General features: G+C 30.5%; 1 protein-coding gene across 4 annotated transcripts in view; it reads left to right on the forward strand.

Annotated features, from left to right (window-relative positions):
- LOC140452342 (uncharacterized) overlaps positions 1-25,454 on the forward strand; it is a 262,587-nt gene that overhangs the window by 147,669 nt on the left and 89,464 nt on the right. For 3 of the 4 annotated variants that reach the window (XM_072546552.1, XM_072546533.1, XM_072546543.1), the window contains exon 4: positions 4,564-4,751. In XM_072546552.1, the coding sequence (XP_072402653.1) occupies positions 4,564-4,751 (188 nt within the window). Of the gene's footprint in view, positions 1-577; positions 794-4,563; positions 4,752-25,454 lie in introns of all 4 variants that reach the window. The other variant, XM_072546559.1, reaches the window with a different exon arrangement.

Here is a 25,454-nt window from a genome sequence, read left to right on the forward strand (position 1 = left end):
CATTCGTCTCGTTTCGCTTTGATGAGCTTTTGCTATTTTATTCTTTATTAATCTCTCTGAATTCCGTTATCAACTATTCCATCATATAATATATAGTTACAAATATTTGTCCACTTTAAGTTGATATATGTTATAATATTTGAAGTGGGTAAATAGGTTCTGTGACATTCTCCGCGTGTATACCCATTTTATAGATTAGCTAAATTTGCCACGAAGTAATAAAAATAATTTGCTCTATCAATGAGAAAATCTCCAGATTCAATTTTTTCATCTTTGTTTTTTCTATTCTTAGCAGCTGTAGTAATAAGGGCAAAGAAGCCATGACCATATAAATTTATCATTTTCCATGTCAACAAACTCTGGTATTAAAAAATATTAAGAATTTAAGGATCTTATATTAATTTATATAATAACCTAATCGACAAACCAAGGTTTAAAAATTATATATCACAACTGATAAAGTCGTTCAAAAGGTAATCTAAATAATTCTAAAAAATTGTTTATTGTTCTCACACAAACTCATAAAATTCAAATCCCCTTTTGTAATATTTTATTATTTTAGTCATTATATTTATAGAGATAAGATGAGAGTGTACCGCAACGTTTCTTAAAAGGTGTCTGCATAAATCGTATTGTGATATCATCGCCAAAAAGTAGTTTTAATATAAGAAGAATCTGTGATTTTAAAGTTTTAACATGTTCTTAGTAATTTTATCAAGTGTTGTTGCCACGGTGTGGACCTTATTTGCAGCTGGATTGTATCTTTATCATTATGTTATTGAAGTGGTTTTAGGTAAGATAATTTTTGTTACTTGTCCTAATTTCAATGTCATAAAAAAAGTATCGGATAATGTTGATTACATGTCTATGTATATATGTTTATAGTTTGTTTTTCTTACTAATATAGGAAAATTATAATATATTAGAATTGAAGAATGTAAAACACAGTCGTTTTGCTTTTACTTTTTCGTTACGCTACTGACCTATATGCAATATAAGTAATGTTCATGTTTTATGAAATTATTAATCGAAAAAGTTAACGAATATCACATAGAATCCGGCAGCTGGACACCTTTGTTATGCGTGAAAGGGTGGATAGTTAAAATTTATTCTATTATTATTAACCCAAATTTGAGTCCTCATAACTTTTTACATGGTGAATATTTCTCTAATAGCTCTACATAAATATAAAGTTTGAACCTATTTTGACAATTTATTTGTTCTTCACTAAGTTAACAAGAAAATTTGAAGAAAAAAAAAACGAATACTTGTAACTTCATCCTTTATTGAAGATATTTCGTATATGAATCAATAATTCTGTTCATCTAAAATCAGTTAAATGAGCTTATATCCATAGAAAAAATAACTTACAATTGCAATTTTTCTGTGGATGTAAGCTTATGTAACTGTTTTTGGATTAACTGATGATATGTATGGATTCATATACGAAACGTCTTCAATAAAGGATGAAAAAGTATCCTTGCGAAGATCCATTTATTCCAAAGCCAATGCAAATAAATATAAACCCAATAACCAAACAATACTAACCACAAGTAAATTGTTGGGTTTATAACAAAAAAAAAATATTTTAGTCCAATAACTGTACCTACGAATTGCAAAGACAATTTAATTTGGTAATAAACATACCTGGAAACCTAATTGTCAATTTTGATTTGGGGCTATAGAATCAATTCCTGTGTAAGAAGATATTGAAGATTTTGTCCAATTAGAAAATTGTGCAGGTGAGGAGCAATACGCCCCTGAAGCATATCCCATACATGCTCGATGGGATTAAGAACTGACGATGGTGCTGGACGCGGTCGAAGTGTTAAATTCTCATGATGAAACCAATCTCTTACTGTTGCTGTAGTATGTAGCCTTACATTATCCTGCATGTAACGCAAATCGGGACCTACAGTAGTTTCAAACGTAAGGAACACATGGGAACAATGGACGTGTGGCGTGCAGATCAGCTTCATGTTATCTATTAATCAAATTTTGGTAACTTACAGTAATTTTGTGGGTATATTCTAAGGCTTCACAGAGTTCACGAGCAGTTATATGCAAATTTCGACAAGCTAATCCTACCACATACCGATCCTGTCGAGAAGTAGTTGTATGTTGATGACGTCCATGTCTTTCAGCGAGATTACCAAATTGTTCACATCGACGTCACAATCGAGAAATCACGCTCCGAGACACGTCAAAATGACGTGCTTGTGAAAGACCAGCCCCAATCATATTCGCAGCACTTACCGTTTGAACATGTATTAAATCACAACGCTCCATGACTATCTTTGCGTTGAATAATCTTATTTTAATAAAATTTTAAAGTAAATACAGACTCTTTATAAAAGTTGAAGCACTTTTTCTTTACAATTTCCAGAAATTAATCGTACAAATTTGAGGCGCTGTTACTCTGGACTCAATAAAACACTGAAATTGAAAGATTAATTTTCATGGCATACCTTGATAAGTAGAGAACAAGTTTTTAAATTAAATTATATATATTAACACAAAAATGTTTTTGAGTTTTTATTAAAAAAGTAGAATAATAGTGTTGTTCCTTAGACTTTTTTGATCTGTTTAATTCTTTAATTCTTCATCTCTGTTGTAAAACAACCTGTTTATAATATTGTATTCTTAGTTATTTTACCAGCTCGTTCGCTCAGCTCTCGTGTTAACGTGTGTGCAACCCGCTCCCGCATTCTCTCTGTACCCCGCTTTATAGTTCAGTGCGAATTGGCCTCCCGGCAGGTAAAGACCGGGGTGTATTGGCGCTCCTGTGAAAAGTGCGTAAGTGATAGATGCGCCAACGTGTAGAACCGGTGTTGTATGTTAAATCTTTTGTATCTGTGTTTTGTATCTTTGAATATCTTTGATACTTCCCCTAGCACTTTAAAGCTAATGATATTTGTATAACTCTTTTTGTCAGAATCAGAATTGCGATCATTGTCAATGTATTGAATCAGCCCTTAAGTTCACTATCAATAAATCGAAGTAAAAAAGCAAAAAAAAAAGGAAAGAAGCGATTCTATACATATTTCTTCATCAAAATGTCATCAAACAACTGTCATCAAAATAACTACCCATTGGCCTCCGACGCTCTCTTAACAGGCTGCTATGTAGATGATATTCTATATGGAACCAATGACACGCAAACTCTCCTAAAGACTTATAATAAGATAACTGACCTACTTAACGAGGCACGCATTTCTCTTCATAAATGGTGCTCTAACTCAAAAATGTTTTTGGAAAATGTTTCTACTCTCTCTACAAATTCTGCTTATGTTATTTCACCAGAAAATACTTCTAACGATGTTTAGGTATCTGTTGGAACCCCAGTACTAATATATTTTCAATTTCTGTACCTCAATTGCCAATAAAGGATAATTACACAAAAAGGAAAGTAGTCTCTATTATCGCTCAAATGTTTGATCCACAAGGGCTCAATAATCCCGTAACTGTGCTTACTAAAATTATTATGCAAAAAATTTGGATTTCTAAAATTAGTTGGAATGATGTGGATCCGTGGATTCCGTGGATTAAAATATTTTAAATGAATGGTTGAAATTGATAACTAATCTCTCTGCTCTCAAGGACATAAACATACCAAGATGTATTTTCTCATGTCATGAAATTTCTTATATTGAAATTCACTCCTTTTATGACGCAGGTTTAAAAGCATATGCTGCTTGTTGTTATAAACGGGTTACCTACATTGCTCCTTTAAAGACTGTAACGCTTCCAAGGCTGGAACTTATGAGTGCTTTATTGGGTAACAAGATTGAGTTACTACAAATAAAGTAATATCTTTGCATAGTGAAATTATTGTGAAAAGTAATAGTTTTAAGTACCTAGGTACTACAGAGGCATGGGAAAATATAAGGAGATGCATGCAGTAGAATTAGGGTTAGATTGATGTAATGTAAGAAAGCGAGTGGTATGTGGTGTACAGAAAAATTCCAATGAATTTTTAGGCAAATTAAAGCAATGTAATATTTTCTGTTTTTTTATGCTAGTAGAAAATATACGTAGTACAAAGTCACTAAACAACTCTCAGATATGACTAGGACTAGGAATTGTTCAACTTAGGAGAGGTGTCTTCTTCCTCGACTCCTTTTAGCATGTATTCTTCCTTGACTCCTTTTAGCATGTATTCTTCCTTGTAGTATTAATTGGAGCAAATGATAATGCTCGCCGTTCATGACATGTCCCAGATAATGCACTTTTTTCTATTTAAATCCACTTTCTGTTTTTGTATTCTTTTCGACACCTCGACATACGTGACTCTATCCACCCAACTTGATCGTAATCTAATAAAAATTATGTTGTATTAAATGATAAAAAAACAAAATAAAGGCATTTATTTTTGGTTATAAAATAAAATCAACCAAGCGAGAAACTTTCTATTAATTTTACATTTTATGACCTTTTCGACAAGAAACTAGTTTTCAAAAAATGACTAAAATTAAAAAATTATGGTTACCCTAAAATTTCATTAGTTATAATTGTATTATATTACTATACAAATTATACATCATTTATTGATTTCTATTTTAGATCTTCCTTTAACGGGTCAGCAGTCACCATGTACAGCACATGCAGCCTTAAAGCAGCTCATAGAAAAACTCCTCCACGAAGTAGCAAATTTACCACAACTACAACGACCTCAACAGGGTACAGCAATACCACCAGATCTGAATAATAGAACATACGAGGACTTACTTGCTACGGCCATATTAAATAAGGTAACGGCTAATTTATGTTTACTATTATGGTTGCTTGAAAAGTTTGACGAGATAAAAGTATGAACGATACATTGTTTTCTGAGGCCGTAGTGTGGAATTATTTCTTCGTGATGTTTCATCTTTATGTCGTCCAGTAAATACATATCCTCTTTATGTCGTCAGTCCAGCTCGTGGGTAGTTTTTCCGGATTTTATATATCCACTCTCCATCTCCAAGATTTTTTTGTCCATCTATTTTCTTTTACTCTAGCCATGTTTTCTGTCCATTTTCATTTAATTTAAGCTATGTGTTTTATAATGTCCTCTACACCACTTTTTCAATGAATTTGTTTGTTTCTAACCCTATTTCTCAACGTTATGCCCAACAATGATCTTTTAATTCTACATTGTGTCATTTGTAATTATTGTGCAGATATCCTTATTATAGTAGTGTCCCTGCGCAATATGCAAGAACAGGCAATACATTGATTAAAGTCTCTTCTTTTTAAGCTTATAGAGATATCACCTTCAAAAGTATCACGCAGTATTTCTCATGTGCTGCATACGCTTCTGCTTCATATACTTCCCATCCCTGGAGATGGGAAGTATATGACCCATTCCCATTTTTACTATATATGTCCAAAGTGTATGTTGCTGTCAACAACTTCAATTTAGACGTTTTCTGTCTTTAAAGGATTGCTCGGAACTAAATTCGTCATCATATTTGCCTTTTAGTAAATCATATTCAGACGTACTGTACGTGCTGCATTTCCTACGATCAATTCGACACGCTTTCAATGCCTTTAAAAGAGCTGGCAGTTCGATTGTATATCTAGTAGATCTTTGGATATCTTCTTTAAAGGATCGTGTATAAAAGCCTTCGAAGATTTATAAGACCCATTTTTCTTACCAGTGGTTACGTTTCTTCACGTTCACCTAGTCCAATATCGTTGTTTTGGCTATGCTTATTGCTATAACAATAACATGTTCTGGGTCTATGACTGTTTCTTTTGTACTTCCGCTGGTGATTAGGTGTACTATTTTGCTCCCTTTAATAGCAGCATGTTCAGGCACCAAAGTGAACTTATTTTGTTACTTTTCTCGATCCGAATCATATTCTGAACAAAGTTCCAAACCAACTCTTTATCAATTCCTACAGTTACATCTCTATAACATAAATTTCTGCTTTGAAGATGGTGCAGTGATTACCTAGATTTTCACTAGGGCTTAGTTTTGGTTTCCCTCCGCAAACTTCAACTCCAGTTCATTCATCAGTTTTAGAGCTGTCTGTATACCATCTTTGATTTGCAATTTTGAGAATTGCTTTATTTAACTCCCATTCTTCTTTTCCTGGTAAGACGATTATTGCATTGCATCTGGTACCATTTGTATCTCTGGATAATTTTTTATTACCCTCCAGATTTGATCACGGTCTCCTTTTGTCCTGCTTCCTGGACGAGGCTTCTCCAGACGGGCATGATAAAACCACTTGAAGGTCATAGACTGCAACTGTGTTAATATAATTTTCACCATTTTCCTTTTCTTTTTGAAATAAATCGGTTTCTATACTATGCACGTCATAGTTGATCTGTAGATCCTTTTTCTACTCTTCCGTAGCGGTATTATGACCAACAAATAATTCGAACTGGTCTTTCTTTGGAAAAAAGAAAGACAGATTAAATTCTTCATTAAAAATTCGAGCGTACATCATGTAGTTTGCAAGCGGTTGGTTTTTCTCTTCCAATTTTTTTTATAATCCCTATGTAGCTATGTAATTGTTTTACCTCCTTTTATGTATTGCTTTTCAGTTTTGGAATGGCAAAAGTGGCTTTCCACTCTATTTATTATATGCTCTGATATTATTTTTTATTTTTTCGTAACTTTAACATGACGTCCATGTTTCCCTCTTAAATCAGATGATAACATATCTTAAAGCTCTTAAATTTTCCAGTACAATAGGGTATTCTATTTTATATTCTCTTCTGACGTTATTGATTTCGCTACTACAAATAACATTAATATCTTTATCTGATACTTTGCTTATAATTTTCCATTCTTTATTGTTTATATCAAGAAGGTGAGATTTGTTGTGCTAAGACATCTAAAAGAATAATTAAAATATTTATTTATTCACAAAAAATAGTAGATAAAAATATGCAATAAATGGGTTGTTACCTTAAATACTTTAACAATGATTGTAAATACTAACATCTATTTTTTCGAAAAAAGTGTCACATTCCGAAAAAAAAAACCAAGAAGTAAGATTTATTTTATCAAACACTTCATAAATCATGACATAACTTAAAATCTTACTATAATTTTTTTAAAATGTATTAAGATACATACTTACCTTGTCAAGAAAAACGACCTAAATCTAAATATTTCACTTTTTCGTCGAAACGCCAAAAAATATCTAGTACATTTCTCGAAATACAACGGTTTTCGTGATAAATAACTATACGTTCACTTCGAACATCAAAGCATAACTACTGAAAAGTGTCACTGTTCCAGAATAAAAATATTCATTTTACCTCCAAATTAATAATGATACTACGAATGAATCTTACGAAGTTAGAAGTAAATATCTATGTGACACTTTTCCTGGTAAAAATGTAGGGTTTTTGGAGTCAATTTACTTTCAGATGAGATATACGTCATTCCATAAATCTTGTTGTTTCTTATTTTTGTTTAGCTACATGTTTCATTGGTAAAAACAATCATGGATTCAGTATACTGTTTTGTTGTGTCAAAAACTGTCGCTTATAGGATTATATATTGCATCAATCTAACTTCTACTATAATTATTTTGGAGTTCCCCTTGTACAAACTAATTTTTCTTACGCCCTCGTATCACGGCTTCCAACTGATTATTACTAAGGTTTCCTCGTCACAGAGTTTTAAGTATTTCCGTCATCTTCAACAAGTTATTTGGCGTAATCAATAAAGACGTTATGCAGTGTAGATATGGCTATCGTGTCCCTTATAAGCAAAAAACCTAAGGCCAAAAATACTAACGAAAATAATGACTCCAAAGAAGTAAGTAATAATTTTAAAATACTCACTAATGGTATTAATTTTATTGCCCTGTTTGTTTTTTGTTTTGGTAGCTTTATATTTATAGCTATAAAACATATTTGCAATGACTCATATTTTATTGTCCCTAGTTTGGTATTGTATTTATTTTATTGTAAATCTTTATGTATACAAATTTAATTATTTTTTTAATGCTGAAATATTTTCACGCGTAATTATATTTACATGATATGGGTGCATCTAATTTTCAATCTTTTATATTGTTATATATATTTATGTTATATATTGTTATTACAAATAAAAACTATAGCGAGAATAATAACTTCAAAGCAGTACAGTCCATTTTGTTTCAAGTCTTAACATTTTTATAGGCAGGCTCTTGTACGCCTTGCTGCGTTTTTCTATCTTCAATATGGTCGTAATTAATAAATATTGATAATGTCTTTTAATATCTTTTAATACACGTGTATATATGTCTCCATTCAAGCCCTAAATAAATAATTTATATGTTTTTATTTATCAGAATCATTGTGTGTTCATTCACGGAATATCTTTTACTATAAGATAAATGTTCAACTATCTTTTTAGTTCTTAATGCATGCCAGGATTTGGAACCCTGTACCAGCTTGTACAGATCTAAAAGATGGGTTCCACATGTTTTTGGAGTCACTCGGTAGTATCCAAAAAGTGTTTGTCGCCTGGGATCTAGGATTTTTTCTAGCTGATGCTCTTTTGGCAAGTTCGCCAGCTCTTTAATTGCTGTGTTCTCCGATGTCCTGGAACTCATACCAGTGTAACAATGTTGTGTTCTGCTAGCCTGTCGAGTTCCTATCAGCATTCCCATACTAGTCTAGAGCTAACCTTAGGGCTTATAAAAGCCCTGATAGCTATTTAGCTATCTGTGCATATAAATGGTGTTTTTTTAGAGGTATAGAAATGTAAGTTGGTAACACTTTTCAAACTGTCTGCCATTTTGACAGTTGTCAAAGTGATTTATGTTAAGTTTGGTTTGGCATTTCAGCATGAATAGACTTGACACCTAAACAACGCTTCCAAATTGTACAAATTTATTTTGAAAATTCTGTTCGAGAAACGTATCGCTCACTACGTTCATCTTATGGTCAACATAATACTCCACCAGAGCAATTAAGTCGATTAATCATGGAACGTTTTTGCAGCAAGTTTATTACTCTAAATGATAATATGCATCCACAGACACCTCGTATAGCGCATACAGAAGAAGTTATTGCTGCTGTAGAGCGTAGCATACAGGGAGACCCGAATCCGTCTATCCCACCGTACACATCATTTAGATACGTGTATCCACTTTATGGAGGATTTTGCAGATAAATCTTGCTTTGCATGCTTACAAAATCCAACTTATACAAGAATTGAAGGTACATCATCACCTAGCAAGGTACATAGATTCGTAGATTCGGTGATAATCGAATTCGGATCAAGATAATAATCAAATATATGTTGGGAAACCATTACATCCAGAAAAACTGACTGTTTGCTGTGCTTTATGGTCTGGTAGAATCATTGAACCATACTTCAAAAATGATGCTGGCCAGAACGGTATAGTCAATGGTGAGCGGTTTCAGTTCGAAAGTTCTCCTGTTAATTCCACTTGCACAGGACAAATTTTCAAAAATATGTGTCTGAAGTACAGAAGTATATCCTCCTAGTGAAACAAAAATTTTTAAATTTCAATCACTACTTCTGCACCCGACCTTTCTGCAGTTTTAGACCCGTCTGTATAACCCTACAGACGTAAACTGTTTTACGGACACTTTATGGACTTAATTTTAGTCCATATTCACGACTAATAGTATCTAGTCTGTTCATGATGTATTCAAGTTCATTTGTGGATGATGCTAGTACTAAAGTGTCGTCAGCATAGCGGAGATTGCTGATTTTTCGGCCTCAGACTGATATTCCTCCTTGCCATCCGCCGAGGCAATTGAATAACGTGGGATAATACATCCTTGAAATACATACATAGATATGTATATATATGTATATATATATATATATATATATATATATATATATATATATAATATATATATATATATATATATATATATATATATAATATATATATATATATAATATATATATATATAAGAAAAAAGAAGTACTTGTGACTGGTTTGGAAAAAATATATAAATGTTTTGGATGGGTTGGAGTCAATAAAAGGGGCTATTTTTTATCTCGAGCTTTCAATTGTGTTTACAATTATTATCAAGAGCTGCTAAAAAAGACAAAATATCTTACAAAGTTCAACTAGAGAGAAAAAAATTTTTGTTAACTGACCAAATAAAATTAGTTTGGTAAATAAAATTGCTGCTAATACAAAAATGTCTTAATCTAATAAATGCTTCTCTGAAATTTTAGTATAATTTTGAAAACATTTTCGTAACACAAAAAAAATTGAATTTATAAATAAGTTAAAATAGCGACCAATTACAAATAAGCCTCAATGTCATAAATGCCAGCTTAAAATTTTTATTTTTGACAATTACATTGCCAAAAATAAAATTTTGTTTAAAAATTCTTTTTTGTTTAGTAACAAAAAAGAAGAAGATTTATTCACCATTGATAGATGTCTGAAAAAATGTAACAGATATATGGAAAATTAAATCAAAATGTGATATTTTACAAGTTTTATACATAAATCATAAAGAAATAATATAATTATAAATTTTGCTTAGATTTAGAATTTCTGATTTTTGTTTAAATTATTATCACTTTTGCTAATACAAACCATTTCCAAAAAAGTCCTTTTGAATTTATTACTTTCACTACATAAAATTTTAATGTTTTCAAAATCCATAATATGGTCTTTATCGATTACATGTCAAAAAATTACATTAATGCGTCAAATCGCATTATTTCTCACAAAAGTGATTGCAGAATTAAAAAACCATCTTGTGCTTTGGCATAACATCTATTCATTTTCCTTTTGAAATTAAAAAATGTTTAACACTAGGACCTAAATTTTCTTTATGTCCTTATAAATCAGATATTAGAGTTCCAAATTTAATTTCTGATATTGAATCAATAATCAGACCACTAAAATGATAGTCAAAAGAATTTTGTTAGATGTAAATGTACAAAAGTGATTACAAATTTTTTACATAAAGAAGTCAAAAATCATTTTTTAAATAAATACTATGTACAAACTAAACTTCTCCTTAAAAACCATCCTGAAATTTACATTGTCAAAAGCGATAAAGGTAACGTAACAAATTTTTTGCTAAATCTCAGAACATTGTATCCAACAATCAGAACATCTGTTATCATTCACTACCTTTTATACCATCATTAACACCTAAATTAATACAAACACTAAAGGTTATTGTCAATATGAAAATAGCACCAAAGAACATCAAAACTATTTCATCTTTATATTCCAAAAATAAGTATCCTATAGATTAATAGATAAAACAAATGTAGTATACAGCATTAGTTGTACTCAGTGTGAAGCTGAGTATGTTGGTGAGACCGGAAGAAATCTGTCAAATCGTATTATGTCCCACAAAAGTGATTGTAGAATTAAAAAACCATCTTGTGCTTTAGCAGAGCATGTAATCGACAAAGACCATATTATGGATTTTGATAACATTAAAATTCTCTGTAGTAAAAGTAATAAATTCAAATTATACTTTTTTTTTACTTTTTTAGAAATGGTTCGTATTAGCAGAAGTGATAATAATTTAAACACAAGATCAGAAATTCAAAATCTAAGCAAAATTTATAATTATATTATTTCTTTATTGTTTATTTATAAAACCAGTAAAATATCACATTTTGATTTAATTTTCCATTTACCATTTCCATTTTATTACTAAATAAAAAAGAATTTTTAAACAAAATTTTATTTTTTGGCAATATAATTGTCAAAATGAAAATTTTAAGTTAGCATTTATGACATTGAGGCTTATTTGTAATTTGTCGCTATTCTAACTTATTTATAAATTCAATTCTTTTGTATTAAAAAAGTTTTTCAATATTACTAAATTTACATTTAACATTTATTAGATAAGAAAATTTGTAGAATAGTTTTTTGAAATATGTTTAGCAGCAATTTATTAACAAAACTAATTTTATTTGGTGAGTTATTATAATTTTTATTTTCTAGTTCCACTTTGTAAGATATTTTCTATTTTTTAGCAGCTCTTACCGTTGAGTTAGAAGACGTTTACATTAAGCAGAATTGAGCAACAGGAAACCGGCCAAAAAACCCTTGCTTAACAGAGAACACAAAGTTTAGAGATTGAATTTTGCAAGATTGCATCAAAATTGGACCATTGATGATTGGAAACGAGTTATTTTCTCCGATGAGACTAGAGTAAGCCTAAAAGCTCCAGATGGCCGTGAGCGTGTCTGGCGAAGGCGAGGAGAAAGGTTTGCCAGCTGCAATATCTTTCCTAAAGTACCTTTTGGTGGTAGCTCTAAAATGTTTTGGGAGGGAATTTGTTTTAAAACTCGTACGAAGTTGGTTCCCATACGTACGAGGTCTATAAATGCCCATTATTACTTAGACAACATTATTGTCGAACATGTAATGCCTTTTGCTCCGTTTCTAGGACCTAATTTTTTATTCATGAAAGACAACGCTCGTCCTCATGTGACTCGACAGGTTATTGGCTATATAAATGATATGGATATTCCTTTATTAGAGTGGCCACCTAACAGTTCGGACATAATCATATAAAGCATCTATGGGACTATCTAAAAAAAAAAAGATTCTAAGTCGTAGACCTCCTATTGCCAATCACAACCAACTCATTGAGGCCGTTATTGAAGAATGGGAGAATATTCCGCAAGCTTTTGTTGAACATTTGATATCAAGCATGCCTCGATGTATAAATGCAGTCATAAGAAGCAGAGGAGTGCCTACACGGTATTAGTGTTGACCCAGATGCATTTTATTGTGGGACTTTACTGATTTTTTTCTTTTTGCAATTTGGAGTTATGCTAGCTTATTTACGCATTCCCGGCAAAAACTAATTTTTAAAGAAACAATAAGGCAAATTAGGGTCATGATAAAGTCATGTTGGACTTATTTGTAGGTGTTTATTATTATTTCAATGTAACTTAGTTTTATTTAGTGTTCATATTGTAAATATTTAGATGGTGGTGCGTTAATTTTGCCCAGGAGTTTATATACGCTGGTTTATAGAAGCGGATAAGTGCTAGGGTTCTGAAGTTTAAATTAAATTGAAACCAAAAATTATCCGAGAAGCCATAGAAATTGAAAAAAGATCAAATTGTTTCAATAAAAAAGATGACAACATCCGGTTACCTTCAACATGGGGACCTCTCATAAAGAAAATATCGCCCGCTTCACAATCAAAATTCATGTGTGTGTCAAATGTTCACGCCAACCCTCGCGCCAATTCCTGCTCCAGTTCCCACGGCAACCCCCACGCCAACCACCGCCCAAACTACGTCACTATCGACGGTATAAATGAACCGTCCGTTATTCCTAATCGCAGTAATGCATTGATTAGTGATCAGTGTAGTAGTGTCTGGGGACTCGGGAGACTCAGACCTCGGAAACCCTAAAAAATACATCAGAGAGGATGTCGAAAGCTCGGTGCATTGAGAATCGACGCAGGTCAACCAAATTTGCACACTTTTTGTAGATCGTTTTGGCTATTTGCCGCAATAACTAAATCATCAGCATATAATAATTCAGATATAAATATCTGTCATAATTTTCTTATACCAACTCTTACGTGTTTGACACTTTTTCGTGCTTGTTTGGCTATTTTGTCCATTAATGTAACATACAACAAGGGACTAATACCCATTTTCGTAACAAATTCTTTCGATTTTTAGTTGTTTATTCTGATCACATTTCTTATACTTATATATATACTTTCAAGAGCTAGTAGTAGCTAGTTATCAATCCCTCTCTCTTCAATACCTCTCCATATTTCCACCCGTGATACTAGGTCAAAGGGTGTTTTAAGATCTACAAAATTCAAGTATAGTTCATCATTGTAATGTAGTGCTTTCTCTGCTAGCTGTCGTACTGTGAATATTAAATATGTTGTACCCCTCCTGGTCTGAAACCGCATTGATTATCATCTAATGTTTTTTCATCATTATTTCTTATTTTTTTCTCTAGAATTATCTTGTATACTTTCTATACTACGCTCAGAATAGATATGCCTTGGTAATTTGAGCATTTCTTTTATCTCCTTTTTTGTATATTAGGATAGTCTTCGCAAGTGTCCAGTCTTTAGGAATACGGTTGTTATTCCCGGCTAAATACATAATTTTATACAGTAGTGTTACTCCGACTATTATTAGATCGCCAAACACCTTTGGTGGAAAATGGATATCTTAGGAAAAACAATGACGTTTTAGTCATATCATATAAAAGACTTCAGATGATTACAGAACGGAACGGATTTATATGATAACAGAACGGAACGGATTTATTTGATAACAGAACGGAACGGATTTTTAGGAATAACAGAAAGAATTGTATATTATCATGTTTTTAAAATAAAACAAACGAAGAGAATGTTTGTCTCTATTTTAATTTGGCATGTATGTTATGTATATCTTTTCATTAATCGTTCATTTTTATGCGCTAAATTTTATTTTTGTATTGTATGTATCAGTATCAGTTTTCGGTATTTTGACAAGATTTGGCGTAAGCTTTTCTTTTTTGTATAAACTTAATATTAATTTCTATGACACTTACGTGTATATGCTTAATATTTATTTTGATAAGATTTGAATTTTTATATACTAATTCTTTTAGGAAACATCCGTATCATCTATTATAATTAATACACATTATAATTCTTCTTCTTCCTGTGCCTTATCCTTTAAGGACATTGGGGATCATCACGACCCATTTAACTCTATCTGCAGTAGTTTTGAAGAGATCTATTGTTGTTTTTCCACTCCACTGCTTTAAATTTTTCAACAGGAACGTGCGTCGTCGCTCAAGCTCTATTTTTCTTCAATTTTTCCTTCTATAACCAATTATAATAATAATGTTGAATAATTATTAAAGATATTAACTTTTGCATGTAACGAAAAAGTTTACGAAAGACAGTTAAGATTTAATTTCAATACCACCACTCGCTTATACATAGTTCGGCCTTTTCGACTCCTTAGGGAAAACTTGTAGTAAGCTCTGAAGAAACAAAATCTTTCTGTCATATTAGCAATTATTTTAAAAATAATATGCTCCAGAAGCTATAGCAACATCTATTAAAAACCTTCTTTCGAAATCAATTCAGGAAAATGACAAGTCTGTGCTTTATGTAATTTACAAAGCAAACAGAACAAAAAGTTCACGTTTGATAGACAATTAACTAGCGTTGATTTATTTAAATTTTAACAAAATGGAGAAAGCTTTAATCAAAATAAAGTTTCCTGAAGTAAAGACTTTAATTTTAAAATATTCAGAAACAATAAGAGCAGGTATATGTTGTCCGGGAACAGAATTAATCGATTGTTATAACACGCAATCATCGATGATTATTATTATATTTTTGATAATGACTTAGTAGTGGCAGTAATTTTTCACTATGTATGTAGTATGCTGAAACAACGAAAAGAGCTCCTGTCACTAAACAAAAGAAATACCACAGAATACAAAGAACTTAATCGAGCCATACGAAAACAGATAAAAGACGATATTAAAAAACATCAACAAGAACATGTAGAAAGAGTGATAGAGAAAAATCAAAGTCTGAAATATACCAAACCGAAATTAGGAAAGAAAAATATTATAACTATGAAAAATCAACAAGGTCAACTAGAAACAAGCAAAGCTCAGATATCAAACATAGTTGAAAACTTCTATACTGAGTTATACCGCTCAAGAAACGATCCCCCCGACTCTTCAAAGCAAAATCTGAAAAGACAAATAACAAACGTAAATTCTGAAGTAATGCCCGAAATAAGCGAAGTAGAAATAGAAAATGCAATTAAAGAATTGAAAAGAAATAAAGCACCGGGTAGTGATGGAATTCTGGCAGAAATGTTGAAAGAAGGAGGAGAAGAAGTCATCAGGTACCTAAAAATACTTTTTAATAAATGCCTATTTGAAGGAAACATACCAAGGGAATGGAATACTGCTAACACAATATTAATACACAAAAAAGGGGACAATACAGATCTGAAAAATTATCGTCCAATATCACTACTATCACAACTTTATAAAACATTCACAAAAATAATTACAAATAGATTGACAACAAAGTTCGATGTATATCAACCAGTAGAGCAAGCCGGATTTAGAAAAGGATTTAGTACATGTGACCATCTTCACACACTAAAGGTCCTAATAGAAAAAGTTAACGAATACAATTTACCAATCTGTTTAGCATTTATAGACTACGAGAAAGCTTTTGACAGCATAGAATTATGGGCTATTGGGGAAGCACTGGTCAACAGCAGAATAGATTCTAGATATAGGATATTAATACATAATATATACCAATACGCTGAAATGGTAGTCACGATGGATAACGGAATGAAAACGAGGCCAATAAAAATCAACCGAGGAGTAAGACAGGGAGACACCATATCTCCAAAACTATTTACTGCCGCACTTGAAGATATCTTTAAATCACTAAATTGGGAAACGAAGGGACTGTCGATAAACGGAAAGTATTTAAACCATCTAAGATATGCAGATGACGTAGTACTAATAGCCGACAACTGGAAAGAACTGAAGACGATGATCGATGAGCTTCATACGGAATCCATAAAAAAAGGACTGAAAATGAATCTGAGTAAAACTAAGCTAATGTCGAATAAAGATGATCAACCAACGATAACCATCCAAGGAACAAAAGTGGAACATGTAGAAGAATACATATATCTGGGTCAGAATATCAAGGCAAACAAAGAAAACCAAACTACCGAAATAAGCAGACGAGTAAGAATGGGATGGGCCGCATTTGGAAAACTCTCATACATACTGAAAGACAAAAAGATACCCCAAAACCTTCGAACCAAAGTGTTCGATTCTTGTATCCTTCCCGTTCTCACTTACGGAGCTCAAACCTGGACATTCACAAAAAAGAACATGGACAAGATTCGAAAAACTCAGCGAGCCATGGAACGACAGATGCTTGGTATCTCACTAATAGATCGGCAAACGAACGAAGCAATCCGGAACAAAACAAAAATAAAGGACGCCGCGAAACAAGCAGCTAAATTAAAATGGAAATGGGCTGGACACAACGAACGTCTCGAAGATGGTAGATGGAACAAAGAAGTCGGAAACTGGCGACCGTACGATGCGAAGAGACCAAGAGGAAGACCTCAAATGCGCTGGAGCGACGATATCAAAAGAGTCGCAGGACCAATGTGGAAACGCCTAGCACACAACAGGGATGAATGGCGAGAAATGGGAGAGGCCTTTATTCGACAATTCGGATAGAAAAAAGGGCTAAAAAAAAAAAAAAAAAAAAAAAAAAATGTAGTAAACATAAACCGGTTGGGTGGCCTTTGAAAGACTGATTACGAGAGTATTTGTTAAACATGTTAAACATTCAAAAATTTCCGTTGTGGATATGATAGCCATATTTTAAATTATACCAGTCTATCTGGAAAAAAATCATTGATTTAACTTAAAAATCTTATACAGATATTTAAAGGTTCTAAAAAGTATATAAGGAGTAGCTGATAAGAAATCCGTGACATAAGACATAGAGCTGATCTTGCTTTGTTTTTATACTAAACAATCTTAAAAAGTGAAAAAGCCTTTTTTAACTATAAAACGTTCCTTATGAAGTTTAAAGAAAAATAGTTCAAATAAAAATTGTAGATCTTAAAATGTTCTTCAATTTGTAAGTTTCTAAATTAAAATACATAAAGAATTTACCAAGGTAGTTGTTAAAAACCCTTTTTTGCAGTAATTTATAAGTGATTATTACTTTGTTTTTTTGTATAACGGAATGTAATATAAAGTCTTGTTATTTGTGGCAGTTTGTCAGAATTATGGCACTTATGGTCAGAATGAGTTATTAAAGTGTGGTAAATTTCAAGTAGATCGACCGAATAGTTTATAAGTTATTCAATTTGTTATCTTGGAGAGATCATGATATGATATAAATGATAATTTAAATACATGAAAAGCTGGTGAAAAAGTACACTTTTCAAAACAAAAGAAAACCTTCTATGAACAATAGAAAACAAGATAGCATTTTTTTAAATCATATTTCCATTATTTATTAAGAACTGAAACTTAAACAAATTATAAACGAAGATCTAAATTTTATTGTTTATTTTATAGATGGTATATTCCAAGAAGAAGTAAAAAGTTAGAACCAGTTAAAATTATGGTACTCGTAAAATGCCGCCACGGAAAAGTGGGGGGTGAACTACAAAACTATTATTTATGCTTATTAACTACTTATCTTCATTCAATGCATTTATAATAAAATGAATTATTTTCTTCAAATAAAAACTATAAAATTAAATAAAAGAAATAAATATATTGTATTAATTTATAATAATTATTATATAAAATTTTTTTATTTAAAATCCTTTATAAAAGGTATATAATTAAAATATCCAATCGGGCTATATCACAAAACGTTGGTAACGACTGGTAATCTTAACATTAAAGATCGAATAATGTAATCTAAATTTAAACTAATAACATTTAATGGTTTTTACCCAAATATTTAGTAGCTCAAAACATACACCTGAAACACTGATGATGGAATGCAGATTGCTAAAACGTTTTGTGATATAGCCCGATTGGGTATTTTAATTATATACCTTTTATAAAGGATTTTAAATAAATATTTTTTTGTGATACATGGTATACAGCCAGCTACGGGAACTTAGTTTGTTTGTGGAATTATTGTATATTTATATAATTAATATACGTTTATCAATAAAATTTAAATATTTCTTATAAAATAATAGTAAAATTCAATGACTCTTTTATGTAAAAATTAATTAATTTATTTTTCCAGCATTTTCCGAGAGGTGAAAATAACAAAATTCTTATTACTTTTTTTTAAGGCACTCCAGTTAAAAAAATAAAAAGGTACTACATACGGTAGAAGTCTAGATATGGCAAATTTTGCCAGCGCTTCAATTTGAAGTTCTAATCTAAAAAACGAAACTATACAGTTCTACCCTCCACTTTTCCGTGGCGGTATTTTACGAGTACTACTGTTTTAACGGATTACAACTTTTTACTTCTTCACTGTATGTGCTATATATAAGTTCGATCAGGAAAAACTTATCTTAAATTAGAATCCTTTCAAGTTTCAGATATTAATATTAATAAAGAATGGAAGTATAATTCTAAGAATAAAACGCTATGATTTAAAGAATAAAATACTATCTTGGTTTCTTTTGGTAGTAGAAACTTCTGTTTTATTTTGGAAAGTGTATTTTTTACCAGCTTTTGATTGAGCCTACATATAAGCATATATCATAAAAAACATTAAAGTTATTATTAGACTTCGGCAAATATGCAAATAAAAATGTAGAAAATATGCGCATAAATATGCACGTGTTTACCCGAAAATATGCAAATATTTTACAAAATATGCATACAAATAAATAAAAAAATCGTAAAATAGTAACAATTTTATTTAAAAAAAAAAGTGTACATAACTAAATATTTCCTACTATTCATTAAGATTTACATTTATTTTAAGTAACTACATCATTTTTAAGTATGAATAAACTTATTTAGAATTATGGTAACAATAAATGACCAAGTGGTGTTCAAAATTTTCTAACAAAAACTTGTGGCTTCTGTCTGAGTACATATATTTATATATGGAAAAGCTTCGTTCAACATCAACTGATGTAACGGGAGCATTTTTCAAACTAACCAAAACATTTGGTTCTAAATTAATTGTTTCCGAAATATTTCCAGCTAGAACACTGACTACTTTAGAAAGAATATGGTAACCTTTATTTTTTTCCATAGTAGCTTCAAATTTTTTTAAAATATCTTTTCCAATATTACCTCTAACGTTCCGACAACATGACGCAAATTCTTTTATTAATGCTGTACTTTCGAACAATGACAGTTTTGGTGATTCTAACTGAGTAATTGTTTTTTGAACAAAACTAAAATTTGATTTTATAAATGAAAGTTCTTGTTAAAGCAAGTTACTCTGAAAAGTTTGTTTAGAATCCAAAAGAGATTGGGAACTTTCATCTGTTAACGTATCAATTATGTTCTTTATTTTAACAAATGATCTGCATAAAAATTAGCTGCTTCTAACCATGTTCCCCATCGCGTTAAAATAGGTTGTGGTGGAAGAGGAATGTTAGGTAGCATTTCTTTATAAAGTTGAATTCTTATAGGAGATTTAAGAAATACTTTTTTGACACTGGATATCATGGTATTTACAAGAGGAAACTTTTTTCGTATTTCTTCTGCAACTCTGTTTAATCCATGCGCTACACAAGTAACATGTATTAAATCTGGGAAAAATATTTTTAAATTTTGTCCTGCTTTCACCATATAAGGAGCAGCATCCGATAAAATAAGCAGTAATTTATTAGAAGGAATAGTTGTCGGAAGAAAAAAAGTTGCTAATGTTTCTTGTATAAAACGCGAAATTGTTAAAGCATTTGTTTTCTCAAGTTGCTGGCATGAAATAAGATGAGATTTTGGTAAGGTATCTTCTTTAAGAACACCAATCAATAAATGAGCAATATACTTTCCTGAGGAATCAGTGGTTTCGTCTACAGATATGTAAAAATAATTATCTGCAAACTTATTTTAAAATTCAACAAAAGTTTTTTTTTGTTAATTCAATTACAATAAAAATAATTGTGTTTTACAATAGCTGACTTCATAAAAAAAAGTAAAGGTGAAAAATTTTTCTAAATACACACCATTGTATTGTACCATGGACAATTTTTTCTCACTATAGGAAGCTATTTTTCATTTAAAAACAACCTACGAGTACTAAATTTCAAGTAAATACGTTTATTGGTTTTAAAGTTATTGTTGTTATTAACTAAAAGAATTTAATTTTTTTTAATTTTAACACCCTGTATCTCGAAAAGTAAATAAGTTTGACCTCTCATTAACTATATTGTTTTGTTCAATTTTTCGAGAAGTATCTACAGTCAAACGTTGTAAGTGTCATTTGAAAACACCCTGTATGTATGAAATATTAGATATTTAATAGAAAATATTAGATACTTACAATTTTGCCACAGACTGAACAGTAGATTTTTCCCATATCCATAGACAGCTCTTTATAAGGTTTAATCCAAGTTGAAGCACTGGTTGTTTTAGGCATTATAAAATCACAATCTTCCTTTTTGTTACGCACAACGAGTGTTTGCGCTTTGAATATCAAAACAAAAATGATTTACAAATCTGAGCATCAAATTAGAAATGTTTAGGTACCTAATTCAATAAACTGGGAGATTTTGGAAAATCCCTAAATTAGGAACAAAACTATTAGCCGTTTACCTGCTGTTAAGATACAATAAATTGTAGATAGATTTGGGGATTAGATCATAAAATGCAAATGAGCGAACCCTTAGCGATTATCCAATAACTGAATGCCTCAGTGACCGAGACTTTCTAAGAATGTTGAGGGCTACTTAAATTGATCTTCTTTGAAATTGTAAATGTTTTGTACCTGTAGAGATTACGTACTTAGATCATTTCTTGATTAAAATGACTACAAAATTTTATACAAGAATTGAAATAAATTGGTATGTTTTAAAATTTTTAAATACAGTATAAAAATCTGAACTTTTATGCACTTTATGCAAACTTTTATACAAATATGCCAAAATATGAAATATGTGCATAAAATATGCACAATATGCAAAATATGCAATATGCATATTTGCCGAAGTCTAGTTATTATAAATGTTTACAAGCTAAAAACTCAGCTCTTTTTCAAACTGTTTTTTAATAAAAAAAATTAATAAAAGAAGTTTTTAATACACCTTAAAACTGAAGCTTCAAAGAATCGACTACAACTTACAAAATACAGAATACAATTAGTATTTTTACTTGATTTTTTCAGTTTGTCACATTAGACTAGTCTACCCCAGTCAAGAAAAAAAAGCCGAAAAAGTCTTATACAGGTATTTAAAGGTTCTAAAATGTATATGAGTGATATCTGATGACAATTATGTAAAGACGTCCTGCTAATTTTGCTTCGTTTTTTTATTAAACAATCGTAAAAAGTGAAAAAAAGTAGTTCTTGCGTAAAAAACATTTCTTATACATTTTAGAGAAAAATGTTTCAAATAAAAGTTATAGATAATAAAAAGGTATTTAATATTGGGAGTTTCAAAAATTAAAATGCATAAAGAATTAACCGAGATAATTTTTAAAAACTCTTATTTTCGCAGTAATTTATAAATGTTAATAACTTGGATTTTTAAACATAATGACAGGTAATATTGAAAATTGTGGCAGGTAATAAGTTATTAAGGTGTGCTAAATTTCTTTTTTGTTAAAGTAACGATTGCCCAATCAAATCATCAGGAGCTCCCTACATTAGCAAGATACAGAGCGATTATTTAAAAATGTCGAAAACAACAGGGTTCTTTCAGGAAATACCTTCTTCATTAAAAAAAAAATTAAACTTTATTGGAACTGATAATCTGCGTTAGGTTTTATTGGAACTTTTGATAGATATATTATGGAAGAGTTAACTGGCGTACGTGAATTTTTTTAGGGAGGAGGAAATAGGAAATAGGAAGAAAATATAATACCAACTTATGATTTTTTATATGGGAGACATAACAACTTGGGCGACATAATATCTCCCTGTCGAATACCTGTCCTGATATGTATCTTATTGGTAGGACCGTGCAGATTTATAGTTGTTGTAGCATTTATGTATATATTTTCTATAATATTGGTGTACCTATGATCAATTCGACACTCTTTCAATGCCTTTAGAAGTGCGGGTAGTTCGATAGTATCAAACGCTTTATGGAAGTCTATAAATGTTAGAACTAGAGGTCTATTGTATTCAGTTGATTTTTCAATCAAGACTTTTATGCACTGTAGGTGGTTATTTGTACCGTAGTTGGGGCGAAAAACAGCCTGTTCTCTTGGCTGATATAGCTCAAATTTTGCTTCCAATCGATTGGTTATTATTCTGGTGTACAGTTTGTATAAGTGGTTAAGTAAAAAAATTGGCCTGTAATTCTCTAGGTTCATGTTGTCACCCTTTTTATGCAGAAGAATTGTAATGGAGTTACTCCAAGCTATAGGAATTTTTTGACTATACAAACAGAGATTGAAGATGTCTCGTATTTTTTTCAGAAGAGAAGTTCCGCCAAGTTTTATAGCTTCTGTAATTACTCCATCATCTTCTGGCGACTTGTTGTTTTTCATTTTTTTTGAGTGCATATTGTATCTCATCTTGAGTAATTTCTGGAATGTCCTCAGATCCCTGGTTTTAAACCTTTTGTCTACCGTCTTCATTTACGTTATTGTTAATTTGGTTTGTTAAATTTTATCATATATTTGATAATAAACTAACTGCTATCAGATAGGTAGGTAGCTTAAAAACAAGTCTAAATTACATTTTTGATGAGAAATGTATGGCCAAGAGAAAAACATTTTTATTCTAACCGAATGGAGCACCTGCCTTAATGCCAAATTCGTTGGAAATTATTTATAAATCCCCTTGATTTTTTTATTTGGCAGTTTTTGAAAAACAATATTTATAAAACTGACTTTAATACTAAGGAAGAATTATTACAAAGAATTCATCAAGCATTTATCAAAATAAAGCCAATACATATGCTCAATTGTGTAAGATACGTATGTAAGAAAAAGGTGTCAATTATTACCTATTATAACAAAACAGGTGGCATTTTGACCATTTATTATAACTCTTAAATTTTTGTAAAATAAATTTTAGTTATTCCGTTGTTTATTATTGTTGTTTTTATGTTTATTATAATGTTTATATTTTTGTAAAATTTATTTTGGTTGTTAAGTAGTTTTTGTTCTGGGTAAATTTGTTCTTTCCATTTTGTAAATACTTAACTGCTTATTGTTGGTTCAAAGTGAATTATTATTACTTTTTAATTATTAATTCCATATTTTATAAATAAAACTGTCACTTTGTAAGTTGATTGATCTTATTTCTGGTAAAAAATTGTGAAGGATTATTATACGCTTAATAAAATAATAAAATGTGTTTATGAGTGTTTTATTTCTAAATGTCTATAACATGATGTCTCTCCAACAACTGAAAATAGATATATAACATGTAATATCAGGTGAAAGAAAAATTAAAAATGTATACGAAAACTGTCAAAATATATAAGGTGTCTCATATAAATTATAAGTTGGTATTATTCTTCCTTAGTGAAACCCCCTAAAAAAATTCATGTTTTTTTAAGTGCATTCTCAAAAAGTCACTAGATATATTTTGTAAATCGCAATCGATTTTTTGATGTTTCGTTTTTAAGGTGTATTAAAAGAAATATCAAGATTTTATTAAATTTGTTATTAAAATACAGTTAGAAAAAGGGATGACTTTTAGTTTATAAACATTTATAGTAACTTTTTATGCCATACAATTGTATGTATGCTCAATGAAAAGCTGGTGAAAAAATAAACTTTAAAAAAAAAAAACAGAACCTTCTATGATCAATAAGAAACTAGATAGGTATAATTTTTTTTTTAAAATCATATTTCCAGTGTTTAGTAACATTCAGAGCTAAAACTTCAACAAAAAGTAAAATCAGATCTAAATTTTATAATTCCACTGATAGAAAGCACACAGTGAAAAAGTAAAAAAGTTACAACCCGTTAAAATGATGGTACTCGTAAAATACCACCACTGAAAAGTGAAGGGGAAAACCGTCCTCTGCAATATCTCAGCTTGTTTCATGTTATTAGATATAGAAGGTTCGTTTTTTTTTTGGAAAGCGTGTTTTTATTAGCTTTTCATTGAGCTTACTTACAACATGTGTGATATAGAAAAATAGGTAAAAAATTATTCTAAATGTTCGAAGCTAATAAATCAGCACTTTTTCAAACTGTTTTTTAATAAAATATTTAAAACGTTGACGTTTTTTTAATAAGCCTAAAATTTAGGTACCTCTAAATTGACTGTTTGGGCAAGCACAATTGTTTAAATGATCGCTCTCCGGGATAAACAAATTGAATAACTTAAAAACTATTTGGTCGACCTGTTTAAAATTTGGGATACTTTAAAAATTCAATAACTACCACAATTTTGAGTAGTTATCTTACATGTGTTTATATAAAAAACAAAGTTATTAACATTTATAAATTACTAAAAAAATAAGCATTTCTTATAACTACCTCAGTCAATTGTTTATGTATTTTATTTTGGAAACATTCAAAATAAAGAACTTTTTATGATCTAAAATTTTTATTCAAAAAAAATTTTTCTCTAAAATATATAATAATTTTTTTGGGGCAAAAAACTATGTTTTTCACTTTTTAAGATTGTTAAAAAAACAAAACAAAATCAGCTGAATCGGCAAAATCTTCACGGAGGTATATCAGCTACCTCTGATATACCTTTTAGAATATTTTTTAAATATCTGTAGAAGATTTTTTCAGCTTTTTTTCTTCATTGACTGGTGTATTTAATTCAATAAGGGCGTATTAGAATAACTATTTCATTTCCATTTCGTTATGTGGTAATTTCATTTCTGAATGAAACCTAATATTACTTTCTTA

The sequence above is a fragment of the Diabrotica undecimpunctata genome, chromosome 1, assembly GCF_040954645.1.
Source record: "Diabrotica undecimpunctata isolate CICGRU chromosome 1, icDiaUnde3, whole genome shotgun sequence".
NCBI lineage: Eukaryota > Metazoa > Arthropoda > Insecta > Coleoptera > Chrysomelidae > Diabrotica > Diabrotica undecimpunctata.